At 45.0% G+C, this 15568-nt stretch overlaps 1 protein-coding gene across 4 annotated transcripts in view; it reads right to left on the bottom strand.

Annotated features, from left to right (window-relative positions):
• Nucleotides 1–15568, bottom strand: part of LETM1 (leucine zipper and EF-hand containing transmembrane protein 1) — a 56554-nt gene that overhangs the window by 28728 nt on the left and 12258 nt on the right. For all 4 annotated transcript variants that reach the window (XR_007244993.1, XR_007244992.1, XM_048502679.1 and 1 more), the window contains exons 3-8: nucleotides 12696–13146; nucleotides 9625–9768; nucleotides 7576–7713; nucleotides 7107–7310; nucleotides 4741–4860; nucleotides 3479–3610 (exon numbers count right to left, since the gene is read on the bottom strand). Coding sequence is in view for 2 of the 4 variants with exons in the window: in XM_048502679.1 (XP_048358636.1) it covers nucleotides 3479–3610; nucleotides 4741–4860; nucleotides 7107–7310; nucleotides 7576–7713; nucleotides 9625–9768; nucleotides 12696–13146 (1189 nt within the window). In the remaining 2 variants the exon portion in view is untranslated. The remainder of the gene's footprint in view (nucleotides 1–3478; nucleotides 3611–4740; nucleotides 4861–7106; nucleotides 7311–7575; nucleotides 7714–9624; nucleotides 9769–12695; nucleotides 13147–15568) is intronic.

Genomic DNA, 15568 nt, shown 5'->3' with positions numbered 1-15568 from the left:
ACATTAAGCAGGAAATAAAACTTATCTTAAAAATGCGGAGGAGCTCATCAGGGAGTGACCGAACGGAACGGTAGCCGGAACCGGAACCAAGCAGGAAATAAGATGAGCAGAAAAGAGCAAGGGAATTTAAAAGTGGCTAAAGCTTTTGAGATGACATTTCACAGACAGCTCTAGGAAAGTTACCACAGAACTGGACAAAGACACCATTGAGGGTCCTAGTATGGTTTCAATCAGGGGTGTCAAACATGCAGCCCAGGGGCCAGATAGTCACATCCACCCTCCACCAGGACTCAGCCCAACCAAGTCACATTTATGTCATATCTAGCCCTTGTAACAAATTAGTTTGACACTCCTGGTTTAGATGAAGCCTTAAGCAACCTGATTGTGACTTAAACTACATAAACAGAGAGGAAGGAAAGGGAGATGGGCAAGAAGGCAGGGTGGGGTGGGGGGAATGGAAACTGGCACAAGGCCTAACAGCTGCACAACGATGCAATGCACCAAATTGCAACGGGGCTTCACCATTGCAAGCATCGGTGCCCGGGAGCTACAACTGTGGGGCTACCATGGAAACAATGATGTAGCATTACCTGGAAATGGGGGCTTGGCTAGTCAAGGGCAAGGTAGGAAGACAGACACAGATCCCATGAGAAATAATGGAAGAAAAATATTAGATGGAAAACTTGAAACATGGTTGATAAATGCAAAAGAATCAAAGGAACTCTATGGTGCATTTCTGTCAGAAATTAAGGAACGTGGATACAGAAGCTGTATAAATACAAATCCTAAGCAGAAATTTTAACTGCTTCAGACATTGTTTCTATGTAGACAAACCCAAAATGTGTATGTCAGCCAAGAACACATTTTTATCACCATGATCAGCTACAGCTGAATTCCCTGATCAATGTTGACATGAGTTGCTTTTTTCTTGGATAAACATTCAGGAACTTGAGTGTTTTGGGGGGAAAAGACTGAAGTGCAACAACATCTAGACATGGTCTTTGCGAGCTGATGATTCAAAGCACAAAAACAATGGAAAGAAACAAAAAAAATCATTTCCACCGTTACACAAAACGATCACTTGTCAATCAATCACATGCTGGGAAGTTTAAAATTTTTACAAGTGGGGAAATGCAACCTGCAACAGGAAGTATCTCCTCTTTCCCCCTGTGCCCTCTGTGCCAGCCTCTCACCAGCTCCCCCTTCTTCCCACACTGAGCCCATACAATGGGGATGTGGTGGCTGTTGGTTCTACTCCCCTGCCCACCCCCAGAAAAGAGGCAACAGGGATAATGTGTGTGTGTGGGGGGGGAGAAGCTAAAACAGTTGCTGCTCTTCTTCCCCTGCAGGACCATCATTTTGCCGAGGGGGGAGCGTTGGCAAGGGTTTGGGGATTCTGTTTCCCCTGTGTGCAAAAGAGAGCTGGGAGTGATGAGTTCTGGCATCTCTTCCAACTTTTCTTCCCCATCCACCTTGGAGAAGTGGCAGTGCTAGTCTCTCCATCTCCCTCTTGCTCATCTAACCACAATAGGTTTGTGTGTGTGTGTGTGTGTGTGCGTGTTAAATTCTCCCTTCTTTTTTCCCCTGTAAACTGGAGAGGTCTTCCAAATTTCTTTTTTCTCCTCTTTGTGAGATGAGAAGACAACTTGTACATCCAGATCCTTCAGCTTCTTTCCCAGAGCCTCAAAATCCCTTCTGATGTCCCAAAAGCTACGTCTTGCAGTGTCATTTGTCCCCACATGGATCAGAAGGAAAGGGTAAAGGGCTTAACAAGTCTCGTCAGCCTCTCAGTAACATCACTAATTTTTGCCCCAGGGAGACAGCATACCTCTTGTGACAACTTATCAGGACTGCAAATCGCTGCTTCTGTTCCCCTCAGCAGGGAGTCCCCAACCATAACTACACGTCTCCGCTGATGTTTTGCCACTCTGTGGGCTGAACCTTCTATTGCTTGCACATTCTCTGAGGTTTGGCTCAGTTGCTCCTGTGCATCTTCCTTATCCTCGTCCTCGCTGAGAAGGGAGAGAACTTCAAAACGATTTTGTAGCTTTAAGCTCAAACAACGCTCCCTACTTTTTTGTGTCACATTTTTCCAATTGCCCAAATCTTGAGAGCAGCCATCTGCCTCAGAAAGACTGCCGATGCGTTCCTCAACCAGTATTGTCACCTCCACTGTGTCGATGAAATCTTCCTTATTCCTAATGTCTTGAAGTGTAGATACTTGCGCCTCAAGCTGCTGGACCTTCTCTTCTAAGAGAGCAACCAACTTACACTTGTTGCAAATGTGGCTACACACATCCTCCGGCAAAAAAAAAACATCCCACAGCTGTTGCAAGTAACTGAAGCAACTCCCCCACCAGCCATATTTATCAGTTAAATAGTGCAGGGCCTCCTGTAAGAATTTCTCAACCCCCAAAATTCTCCTTTTACCTACGTAGACAAGTCCCTGTATACTGCACTCCAAGAACCAGACCTAATGGCTGAACCCGTGATCCCTTGCTAAGACTCCAAGGTACCTTCTACTATCCCTCAAAAGATATGTCCTTATTGAGTAAAAACAATTGCGGCATGTGCTGCTGCTTCCAAAGAGTGAGCAACAGAGCTAATAGCAAACCCCACCTCTCAATTAGCCCCGCCTCTCAGCAGGCACAGAGCCTAAACAAAGCCCCGCCTCTCAGCAAGAACACGGACTAGTACTCTCCGTCCCACCCCTCTTTTCTGCTGCTACTCCTTCTGCTGCTTCCAGGGAGTTAGTTTAAACTATCAGTTAGTTTAAAAGCTGTTTTGTTTGTTCTATAATTTTCTTTTTTTGTGCATACTTTTATATGGATAAAAAATATTTTTAAAAAATAAAAGCAGCCCTGAAAACCCTTACAGGGAAGCAAAGAATAGAACATATCTGGCTGCTACACTTCGGCAAGGCAGGGTGCTCTTATGGACCAAATGAACCCTTTAAAAAGTTGCCATATCTCATCTGTACCTACTTTCAAATGCTCAAGCACAAAAAGGAAGTGGAGTCGCTATATTTACTTTTAATCTTCACAAACTAAACCTTTATAAAGGGATGCAGGAGTTTAAAGTGTGAGACCAGAATCTGGGAGACTCAAGTTTAAATCCCCACACTCCCAAGGAAGCTTGCTGAGTTTGAGTCCTCACACAGCCAAGGACCAGTCACACTCTCAGCCTAGCCTACCTCATAAAGTTGTTGTGAGAATAACATGGAAAAGAGGAGAATGCTGCAGAGCCACTTTGGGCCTCTGCAGGAAAGAAAAGTGAGGTAGAAATTAAATAAACAATTCAGGATGGTAGAGATGAAAAATATCAAGGATCTGAAACATTTTAACATTAAAACCATACCTAAGCTAGCACAGCGCCTCTAACACTGCAAAACTGTAAAATGATGGTGATATCATTTAACTGTATTGGGGGGGTGGAGTTTAACAGAGTTTGGTACTGATTCTATACTAGCAAGACCTACCACACTTTCAGGTAGTTGTTGCAGTGTTGTTTTAAGTTGGTCGGCCGGTGAAAGTGTATCCGGAAGATACATCGCTCTGGATAAAATAAGAAGCGAGGTTGGGATTTCCTGGTTCAGATGCAAATCCAGCCACTGCAGTTAAAAGACACAAACTTAATTAACCCACACTTAATTAGCATTTCCAAAACTTCATTCCCCTGCTGGCATGCTTTATTGGAATTGTTGTCAGCCCAAGATTCAGAAAGCCAGAGCTATGTGGCTACCTGAAGCTGCCATGTATTAAATCAAACCTGCTGTCAATCAAGGTCAGCATTGTCTGCTCTGGTAGTGGCTCTCCAAGGTCATGGGAAGAGGTCTTTTATATTACCTACTGTCGGGTCCTTTTTAACAGAAGTTGCCAGGAATTGAACCAGGGACCTTCTGCATGCTAAGCGGATGTTCTACCACTGAGCCACAGCCCCACCCCAATGTTCAAAGATATAAATGACAGATTATTCTAGAATTGTGCTGTTGCAAAAATATTATGTTTTCTTTTCTCTTTGTTCCTCCATGCTTTCAAAGCTCAACGACTCTACAAGACCTCCCTCTCGAAGGCTGAGAAGTGCACTTATACACAGCCGGTGACCGTTTACTAAAAGGTCAACTCGCGAAAAAGCAAGTAGTAGATAAAATACATTTGATTATGTCAAACGATTAAAAAGTTAATATAACTACACTTGTAAAGTGCCTGTGCAGTCTTGCTAAAACCTATAGTGACATTACTAGAATTACTAGCCTCTCGAAGGCTAGATGACCACCAGGAGTGAGTGGGGCAAGAAATTAATTTTAGGCCCATCTTGCCATTAGTGTACAGCCTCTAGGATTTTTCCTAAACCATATGAGGGAAGCGCATGCTACCGGTACCTTGTTTTAAATTTTCAGAAACATTATTCCAGTAAAAATAACTGTCACCTTTAAATAACACCATTAGATGACATTTATTCTTCCCCCTAATCAAACATATCCATTCAAGAAGTTGTTAGGACTGGGACATAAAATTAATATGGGCTATGGTCATTTTCCCAATTCATATTGTCCTGCAAAACTTCCATCAGTGTTAATTTCTGAAGACAATCAGAGAATGAATCCAAACAGTTTCTCCACGGCTGATCCTGCTAATCTCTGGTTAGCTCTTTGGGATGTGAGGTCTAGTGTGCACGGACGGACAGGACCAACTGCTTTGTGAAACCGAAAAACCAACACTGTCCATAATGGATCATTACCTGCTTAAGCTGCTCCTTCAAACGTTCTTCAGTCACACCGAGCGCCCTCATCCCCCTGGCTCGGCATGCAGCTTGGAGCTCCTTAACTGTCAGGGTATCCACCCCTTCCTCAGCTATCAGCTAGACAGGACACAAGATCAACCAATCAGGATGAAGAAATAACGCCTCCCTTAACTAAGAACCACTCCAAACAGTCAACTGGGTCGTCTTCCACTTATTCGTAGGGCTTGCCAATGTTGTGGCTTTTGAATAGTTGGAGGGTCCTCAGGAATATAAATTTTATTTTGTTAAATCACAACAAAAACAATACATTCATGGTTGTTCCTGAACATTTTTGTCTGCCACAAGAAAACTGCTGCTGTGTTTTATCGCTGAACTGCTTCTTGTGTTTTAATGGCCACACTGCTTACAACTGCTCCTCACTCAAAAGCTACTTCCCACTAATCTGTATTCATGGTCAGAGCCAGCGTGGGGTAGTGGTTAAGGTAGCAAACTAGGAAACCCCAGTTCAAATCCCCACTCAACCATGGGAGCTTGCTGGGTGACTTTGGACCAGTCACACATACTCAACCATGACCCTGGCTAGTATTCGGATGGGAGGCCTCCAAGGAATGCCAAGGTTGTGACACAGAGCCAGGCAACAGCAAACCATCTCTGAATGTCTCTTGCCTTGAAAACCCCATAGAGCCGTGATGGCGAACGTGTGGCACGTGAGCCCGAGGTGGCACTCAGAGCCCTCTCTGTGGGCACGTGAGCCATTATCTCCCCCTTCCCCCCTGCCAGAGGGGGCTGCCGGGAGATGCACACAAGGCGCTCTTCCGACTGGGGCGGCAGCCAGTCTCCTTGCAGGGAAAGGAAACGGGGCGCCCGTGCATGGAGCTCCAGAGGCGGCCCCTTCCCTTCCCTACGAGGAGGCAGCCAGTCTCCTCGCAGGGAAGGGAAGTGGGGTGCCTCGTGGGGGGTTTATTGGGTTTTGGAAAGTGAAAGTTTTAGTTCCCTCTCCCAGCACACCTCTCCCCCGTCCCCCGCCAGCCCCCCGTGTGATAATAACTTCATTTGGGTGCTGTGTGGTTTCCGGGCTGTATGGCCGTGTTCATACAGCCCGGAAACCACACAGCACCCAAGTGATTCCGGCCGTGAAAGCCTTCGACAATACAATAACTTCATTATTTCAGGGAGATTATTAGCATTAAACCTAATGGGGAAGCAGTGTAGGTAACCTTGTTAAGAGCTGTTGAACCCCACTGATTTTCATGGAAAGAACTAAAGCACTATCCTTTACCTGAGAGTAAGTTCAGTTGCTGGCAATGGGGCTTGCTTCTGAGTAAACCCTCCTAGGGTCATGATTCAACACATTGCACGGTTGCTTCAAAGCAAAGCCATCAACTATCACCAAGCTTACTCCCGAGTAACACGTGCCTCAGAGCCAACCGGTTTTGTCTAAACTAAAACCTCAGTATTCAGGTTAAATTGCCGTGTTGGCACTCTGTGATAGATAAATGGGTTTTGGGTTGCAGTTTAGGCACTCGGTCTGGAAAAGGTTCACCATCGCTGCAATAGAGTCACCATAAGTCAGATGTGACTTGACAGGAAAAAAAATTATAGTTCACCTTCTGTCTACCTCCTGTTTTCTGCCATGGAGATATATTACCGCTTTACAATGTCTGTGTATGCAATGTCTAAAACAGGGGTGTCCAACTCTGGCACTTCCGATGTTTATGGACTACAAGTCCCATCAGCCCCTGCTGGCATGGCCAATTGCAAGGGCTGATGGGAATTGTAGTCCATGGACATCTGTAACACCAGAGTTGAACATCCCTCGTCTAAAAGATCCTGCTGGAATTACTGCCCAGGTCTTACACACACAGGAATGCTTGCATGTGTTAATCTTGACACAGGTTTCCTTCTGGTGACCAAGGATGTAGGGGGGAAAGCCTGGTGATTCAGCAATTCATTAGATGCATCTCAGGTGAGTACACAGTTTGCTATATGCTAGAGAAAGCAAAAAACAGAGCATGTGCGGACACAGAACAAAAAGAACTTTGTTCAGACCCCTCTCATCACAACCCTTTACGTTTTCTTTCCACCTGAAACCTTTCCCCGCCTTCTCTCTCTTTTTCTCCCTTTGGTCATGGCAAAGATCTGATCAAGCTCACAAGAGCGTGTCCACAGCAGCAGCCCACAAGGACAACCTGAATCTTAGTCTGTTGCAGCTGGTTCCATGAGACGACTCCTGCTCTTGGCAGACAAAAACATTTCAATGGTGAAACATCAGACCCCTGGCGCCAATGAAACTCCATGCTCTAAAACAGGTCTTAAGAGTAGACAAGCTATTAGCACCCTCGTGATTTAAAAAAAACCCTTACTTGATCATCTGCTTTTATAGATCTCAACTTCATCGTCAGCTGGAAACGCAGAAAATTGTTTGTTCCAATTGACTGAAGCTCCAGCAGTTTGCAGAGAGCCACCAGCTGAGGTCTCGTGAGATTATCAAGGGTAAGTTCATCTTCAAACAGCTTAGAGAACCGCAAAATTTCTTCATTGCTTGGCCTTTCACCCGTCTCTCTGATCTGCAAGTAGCAACCACAAGGTGTAAGACCCTTTATTGAAATAAGAAGAAATACAGTGCAATTCTTCACCAATATCTAGGGCGAAGCACAGTTATGATTCCAATGATTTTTTAAATCTGGGACCAGATCAGAGTCGCCATAGGTTCTGTATATATTTTTTCCTTGGAAAGGGACCAACCTGGGAAGTAAAAAATACTGAATGGCTGACATAGCTGAACATTAAGTCATAGTACTTTTCTCATAAAGCAAGAAGAAAAGGTTTTACCTTTTGGAAGAAGGTCGAAAAATCTTTGGTAACATTTCCTTTAGCTGCTTTGTTTTTTAACGCCATCTCCTCGATAGTATCCTGAAGAAATTTAGCCAGTTCAAGCTTCACTCTTAATTCCTTCTTCAGCCTCTCTTCCTAACCAAGGGAAAGGGCACTTTTTAAGACAGATATCAGAGCACTGGTGCAACTATCTCAAGCTTCCTCCCGAAAATAGAAAATCTAGTATAGGTCAGCAGTGTGTGAAATGGAGGCTCACTGTTCCAGCAAGATTTGATCAACACTGCTGCACTCAAGACACCAGACAGGGACTTACCTGGGACTGCAACTCAGGGGTGAGAGAGGCTGGAGAGGTTGGAGGCACAGGATGGGGGAGGGTGGAGAAGAGTGGCTTGGGGTGGGGGACGGGCAGCAAGGTGAGGTTGGGATGGAACAGGATGGAACGGAGTGGCTTGGAATGGCAGTAAGGTTGAAAGGGGAGGCTTGTGGTGAACGCAGTGGCAAAGCTGCAACTAGGCTGGGGGGCGCCCTGAGTGCGCGCCATTGGCGTCACGTGGGGGTGGATCGGGGGTGGGGCGCAGCCAGGTTGTACCCCGGGGGCAGTTTCCTCTCCCTATGTCCCTGGGCGAGGGAGGGTGGAAAGGTGAGGGTTCAGGTGGGGCATAGTGGCAACGAGACACCTGGGGTTGGGGGAGCGTTGTGAGGGAGGGTTGGAAGGGGTGGCTAGGGGTGGGGGAGGATGGCAAGGTGAGGCTTGGGGTGGGGGAGGGTTAGAAGGAGTGGCTAGAGGAAGGGGAGGATTGGAACTGAATATTAGGGTTGGGGTGGGTGACAAGGTGAGACTTGGAATGGGGGGGAGGGTGGCAAGGTGAGATTTGAGGTGTAGGAGGGTAGAAAGGTGAGGCCTGAGGTGGTGGGAGGGTTGGCAGGTGTGGCTAGGGGTTGAGGAGGGGTGAAAGGTGAGTATTGGCGGTTGGAAGGTAAGTATTAAGGTGGGGTGGCAAGAAGTGGGGAAGGTTTAGGGAGTGTGGCAAGGGGTTGGTATGGGGAGGGGAGGGTGGCAAGGGGTGTATAAGGCTGGAGGACGGTGGTTAGGGGTGGCAAGGGACATGGGACAGTGGCAAAGGGAGAGTAGTTGTGAAGGAGCGTGGCAAGGGGGGCTAGCAGTGGGGAAGGGATCTGCTGAGCCAAAGTAAGCAGGGGGGCAGTGGGTGAGGGGTGTGCTGGGCCTCAGAGGGCCCAGCTTGACTTCGGGGGGATGCAAGGAAGCAGGGAAAGGGCTTGTTTGCGGGGGAGGCGGGGAGGCTTTGCCAGGCCGCAGAGCAAATGCTCCACCGCCCAGAATGACAATGAGTATGCAGGACGCGGAGGGTTTGCGCCCTTGTGCGTCCTGCACAATAATTAGCTCAGGGTTTGTTGTCAGACGTTCAAACCATTGGCCAATTATGTATTGTATTTCACGTTAAATTTAATTTCAGAAATATAGACACTGAATATGATTTTAACCAAACACCGTTATGTTCTTTCAATGAAGTTATTTTAAAATATGAATTTCAACAATGACTAAAAATTGAAACAGGTCAGAACGCTGCTTAACAGGTATCATGTTGCTTGTTTTCAACGTGTGTCTAAGACTCTAAGCGATTTTATGAGATGGGATAACTTCACAGTCCACTTTGCCATGCTCAGGCATTCTTTTTCAACACAGTTTTTAAAGTTATATATAACAAATAAATTGTAAAGCATTGCTTTTTAATATAGTTATTAAAATTATATATAGCAAATAAACCATAACTACTGATTTATTCACTCATAATTCAAGTAGCAGATGCCCTAAAAATATAAATTCTACTCCTTAATTAAAATTTTAGGAACTCTTTCAAAGATTTGTTCATACATTTCATTTATTACAATCCAAGATTGACCAACACTAACATAAAAGGTGCATGCTACAGACAATCACATTTTTCAAAGATTAGTCACAAAAAATAGTTCAGCGTAGCGAACTATTGAAGCATCCATTCAAATACTAATCCACACTTTAATTACCTTCTTAGACTTTGTCTCAAAAGTTGACGGCAGCATATTAGGGAAGAGCTTTAAAGCTACCGGAAGAAGGAACTCCATGAACGGAACAACAAGAAAGACTAAGAAAGGGACCAGTCGGAAGAGGTCAGCACAGATCCGAAGGAACTGCAACCAGAAATGAGTCAATGTCATTCACAGGAGGGGTACTGCTTATTCATATAACAGTGAACGGGCATATCAATACAGCGTAGGCAACAGATAAAAGTGGCCTTTAGCCCTCAGAACTGTGGGACTTGTCTACGGGATGGGAAAGCCCCCATAACAGGAGCTGCTTTTGGGTTCTTTGGCAGGGGTGGGAGAACAAAGGTTTCCCTCCCTTCACTTCCAGAAGAGCCCACTGTTTCAGTAAGCTCTGTGAGGGGTTTGGGGCTGAACAAGTGTGCCTGCCTAGACCCAGCCTGCACCAAAGCCTCAATGATAGGAGAACACCAAGCGTGTAATCATCCCATGCAAATCAATTAAGGGGCAGAACCCAATGTTGAAGTGGAGCGTTGTGTTTTATGGAGGAAATGGGGTGGATCTGCAACATCCAACTCCAGTGTCAAATGAACTGAATACAGCTCTTTAAAATAATAAAAATGAAATATTTTTGTTAGCGTTATACTGAAAGGGGGGGTAGGTGGGATGCTGGAATAATCAGTATGTGATGGGAATGGCAGGCAAGGATTCTTACAGATGCGATACAGAAAAAGAAAGGACACAAGTGAAAAGTTGCACCCGTAATCCAAGTGCTAACTACATGCAGACCTCATGTACGCCACATTTTAAGGAAGGAAGGTATTGCAACGACTGGTCTTTGGGGTGCAGATTTTTACTGAATAATGGCACTGATCAGTAATTAAGGTGCTCATCTTCAGATATACAAAAGATCTTCTTATACCAGTTGATTTCTTTGATCTGAATTTTGAAATTCTTTGGCATTTTGACTATAAAAAGTTACCACCGCTGGTGTAGAGTTAGAAAAGGATAACAGAGGCAGGACATAAGAAGAGAAGAAGAAGAAGAGTTTGGATTTATATCTCCCCTTTCTCTCCTGTAGGAGACTCAAAGGGGCTTACAATCTTCTTGCCCTTCCCCCCTCACAACAAACACCCTGTGAGGTGGGTGGGGCTGAGAGAGCTCAGAAGAACTGTGACTAGCCCAAGGTCACCCAGCTGGAGTGTGTAGGAGTGAACAAGCTAATCTGAATTCCCCAGATAAGCCTTCACAGCTCAGGCGGCAGAGTGGGGAATCAAACCTGGTTCCTCCAGATTAGAGTGCACCTGCTCTTAACCACTATGCCACTGCTGCATAAAAGTATATGCTTTATGAAACGGGCGAGAAAAAGTACCTTTGTCTAGGGATGTTTTTTTTGTTATGCCCATTTCACTGATGGCTATTTAAATGAATCAGTGTACAAACTATTTTAGAAACTATTTCAACCAGCCAATCAATAAGCAACACTTAAATGATAATGAACAAACCCTGTATAATTTTTTTATCAAGGGAAGAAGACATGGGAAGCTATGTCATTTTTAAACAAAATTGTTGTACTTCTATTAAAATATTTTAATATACACAAAAATATATAAACATATAAAGAATCTATAAAAGGATTAGGGTTTGAAGAAATGGCTCCAGTCAATTTGACCCCAGGAAGCAAAATGTTAGTTAGCAAAGTTGCTCCTGTGTGACCAACTACAAAAACGCTCATCCATTTGTGCAACCTGTATGTACAAACCTCAAGAAAAACCACCTGTGGTTTTCCAACAAGGGGCCATGATTATGCTGATGACACCCAGCCCTGATGACCTGGCAGGGATGCTGAACCAATCTCTGACAGCTGTAGTTAAATGTTTCAGGCTAAAAGTGAACCCTGGTAACAAAGATGTAGGTAACGTCTGAATAAGCATTAACATATAAGACACGTCACCCACTAGGCAGCCAATTTAGGTTTGGTATTTCTTATATATAATAAGGAACAATGCTCATCACATACAATAATATAATTCACTGTTGTATCATCACATGAATTATTTTTCTCTTTTTCCATTCAATAGTCTAAACTTAAATATTTTTTCTTCAATAGTCTAACCATAAACATCCCTTCACAGGTGTTTCCACATTCATACAAATCCAAGTTCTTGCAATTGATGACAAAGTTCAGTAATAAATATTGCAGTCTTCAATTCATTGCTGGCAGGAACGCATCGCACGAAATTGCGCTCTTCGGTGCCTTCATCAGTGCCAATTTGCCATTTACTTGTACATGAGGTGTTCTATAGGTAATCTGTCAATGGATATTACATCATATCAATTCATAGCTCATTTCAATGTCTTATTGAACCCATAGTTTAGACTATTGAATGGAAAAAGAGAAAAATAATTCATGTGATGATACAACAGTGAATTATATTATTGTATGTGATGAGCATTGTTCCTTATTATATATAAGAAATACCAAACCTAAATTGGCTGCCTAGTGGGTGACGTGTCTTATGTGTTAAAAGTGAACCCTGACAAAATGGAGGTAACTGTACCTGCTGGACTAGCCTCCTTGCTATGTTCATCTGCAACAGCTGTAAAAGGTAAAACTGTCTACTGCCCATTAAAGTGCATTCTCTACAATGCCTCCTACCCCATGGAATGGTGGGCTTTTATCATGTTTCTGTTATTTTGCAAAACAGAATGGTTCAGAAGGGCAGTCTTGTAGAGGAAGCAAAGCTTGTGCTGTAATGGATCAACTCAGGAGGTGATTTATTAGGGGCAAAGTTTCTCCTGCATTGATTGTCTTGTTGCCTTAAACAGCTAAGTTGGAATGCATTATTCATCCCCCCCCCCCGCCCCTCCCCGGCCTACTATGCCAGTCCAAACATAGTATTTTGTCTTATTAAGAATCTTTGCTGTTAGACTCGTATGTTATCACATCTTGTAATCTGCTTAGTTACTGACTGAAAATGTTTTTTAAATCATAATCGGCCTTGAGTCCCAATGCAAAAGGCAAAGTAATAATATCAGCAGCAGCAGAAACAATAATCCCATAGATTGAATACCTGTCTCCGTTCTCGACGGGATAAAGTGTTGCCATGAAGAATCTGCCAGAGCATGCGGGCAGCAATTTTTGTATCGATCCACAAGAGTCGAAAGCCATGGTAGTAGTGCTTCAGTTCGTCAACAATCCTCTGCCCGAGAGATCTTCTAACTATGTTTTCTTCTACTGTTGGACTATATATGGGGCCTCCTTCTTCCAACTTCTTATTTTTATCCTTGAGAGACTTCAGTGACTTTTCTACCACTGAGTCATCGTATCTGTGGTGTGAAGAATGCCACTGTCGCAAGGGAAGATAGAGTGGCACTTGAACGCCCCTACTAGCAGGAGGGGACCGTAAGTCAGATGATCTCAGTGCTACAAAGTAGCTTTGTTCAGTCCAACAATTATAACCATCTTTCGCTGGAGAAATGTAAACCGGAGAAACACTAGGGCAGTATTTAAAGTGAGTGTGCCTGTTAAAAAAACAAGAGAATGTGAATTCACCTTTGTTTTTACCTGCAGCATTCCTGTGAGGTACATTAGGTTGAAAGAACATGATTTATCCAAGGACAACCCAAGAAGAGCAGATCCGGGCTCCGTGGCGTCCAGACTCAGCACTGTTTCTGCAAAACCTTACTGTTTCTGACAAAAAACACTTTTTTGCAAAACATTTGCAGATCAGATCACAATTATGGAGTTTTCTCATGCCATACTTTCTAAAGTGACAAATAAATTGCATTCAAAGATTGCCCTGGTACAATGAATTCCAAAATGTTCCGGGGCAAACCTACAGTACAGCTTGTAGCAAAATACAGAGGGCTGGTGCTGACCTCGTGTGCCAGCTCAGTGAAGCAAATGTCCATGCTTCCCACTTTCCTGTCACAGCCTGCTGTTCCCACCAATCTGTATATATAAAAAGCTAAGCAAAGTTTGTTGGTCTTGCCCTAATGCCGAAACGGCTGGACCGATCGCCCCCAAATTTTCACATGACGCCCCTCCCTGTTGCGGGCAGGTCATCGGACCTTTAAATCACCGAAAGTCCATACCTGAGCCAGGTAAAACGTCTTTTTCCTGGTGCACCAGGCCATGAAGCTACCTCTGTTTAACTGTCACCCTTAGAATGTCCATGCAGCCTGTCTGTCTGTGGCCTGAGGGCTTGGGATGTTCGCTCAGATGGGCAGAGATGAGCAGTGGAAACAGTAAATAGGTAATACTGCTAGGTAATACGAGTGGAAGTGAAACACATACACACTTTGCCGTGTGAGACGTCAGGTGGGGTTCTCCCCCTCACACGCAGGTAGCTTTCACTCTCTGTGCCTCACCCACTTCTACCACACAACACACACACTCTCATACACATCCAGCTCATCCTCACACACCTCACTCTGCCCTCCCTCACATCCAACCACCACTTACCCACTTCCTCACCCATATTCACCACAGCTCTCTTTTACTAAAAGCGAGCTGGAGTTTGCCTTTTTCTTCTAAGACAATCTGCGGGGTGGGGGCGAACCAACACTACTGGCTCCGCTTCTTTTGCACATGGCCCTTTACGAACCCAGGGAGCTGGCCTCGATCTGAGCGCCTCACCACCCTGCCTCTGCTGCCTGACTCCTTGCCCCAGTTCTGCCTTGCCCAAGCCAGGACTGTGTGTGTCAATCAGCCTCATGGACAGCGGGATTCGAACTCTGGACAGTTCTGTTGTGGAATGGGAAGGGTTACCTTATACTAAAAACCAAGACAGCACCATATAATAATGTGAATTGACACGGGAAAGAGGGATTCCATTTGACCACCCCAAAAGAAGGAGGAGGAGGAGGAGGAGGAGGAGGAGGAGGAGGAGGAGGAGGAGGAGGAGGAGTTTGGATTTATATCCCCCCTTTCTCTCCTGTAGGAGATTCAAAGGGGCTTACAACCTCCTTGCCCTTCACCCCTCACAACAAACACCCTGTGAGGTAGGTGGGGCTGAGAGAGCTCCTAAAAGCTGTGACTAGCCCAAAGTCACACAGCTGGTGAGTGTGGGAGTGCACAGGCTAATCTGAATTCCCCAGATAAGCCTCCACAACTCAAGCTGCAGAGCTGGGAATCAAACCTGGTTCCTCCAGATCAGAGTGCACCTGCTCTTAGCCACTACACCACTGCTGCTCCCAAAAGGCTATGCTGGGAATCATTGGACCTGCATGGACATCTGTGTGAGTTGCGGACTGTGACGAGAAGGACAATTGCCACAGCAACGCATGGCCGGGTATAAGATAGCACCGCCCCTCCTCCCCAGAATCACCCCCTTTCTTTTTCCACTCGTTGAAGAATCTACCATCAGCAGAAAACATGGTCAGGCTTGAAACTGTATTTTTATTTAAAATATAATCGCCAGGACTGTTATTTATATAGTGTCATCAATGTGGATGGGTCTTTACAGTACAAAGGGGTAGATCTATGCTCAAGAAGCTAAAATTTGAGAATATGGAAGTAAGAAGCAGGAAAGGTAATGGAGGGAGAGATAAACGGGGGATGAAAGACAGGATCCATGACATCACTCCTTGGCAAGACTGTGCTTGATTCTTAATGGGCAAATTGTTCTCTGAGAAGGAAAGAAGTGGCCGTGGCAGGACCATCCTGGAATGTTGGGAGGCAGTTCCAAGCTAAGTCCTATCAGAGAACAGGAGACCTTTAGAAAGCAGAAAGTTGACCTGGAACTGGACAACTCAACACCACAGGCAAAAATGCTGGACAGGCCATGGGAGCAGGAAGAGAAGTAGAATTCAAAGATTCATTCAGGGTAGACTCCTTTCTCCCCAGATATTCACCAACTGCCCAAGGAAGGCTTACTGACAGACATGGAGGCCAAAGCCCCTCAGAAACTGATACTCAGAGAGGTATAAAGCCCCCAAACAT

This window comes from Sphaerodactylus townsendi, linkage group LG07, assembly GCF_021028975.2.
Source record: "Sphaerodactylus townsendi isolate TG3544 linkage group LG07, MPM_Stown_v2.3, whole genome shotgun sequence".
Taxonomy (NCBI): Eukaryota; Metazoa; Chordata; class Lepidosauria; order Squamata; family Sphaerodactylidae; genus Sphaerodactylus; species Sphaerodactylus townsendi.
The sequence above is the reverse complement of the archived record's forward strand: the minus strand, read 5'-3'. Positions and strand labels throughout refer to the sequence as shown.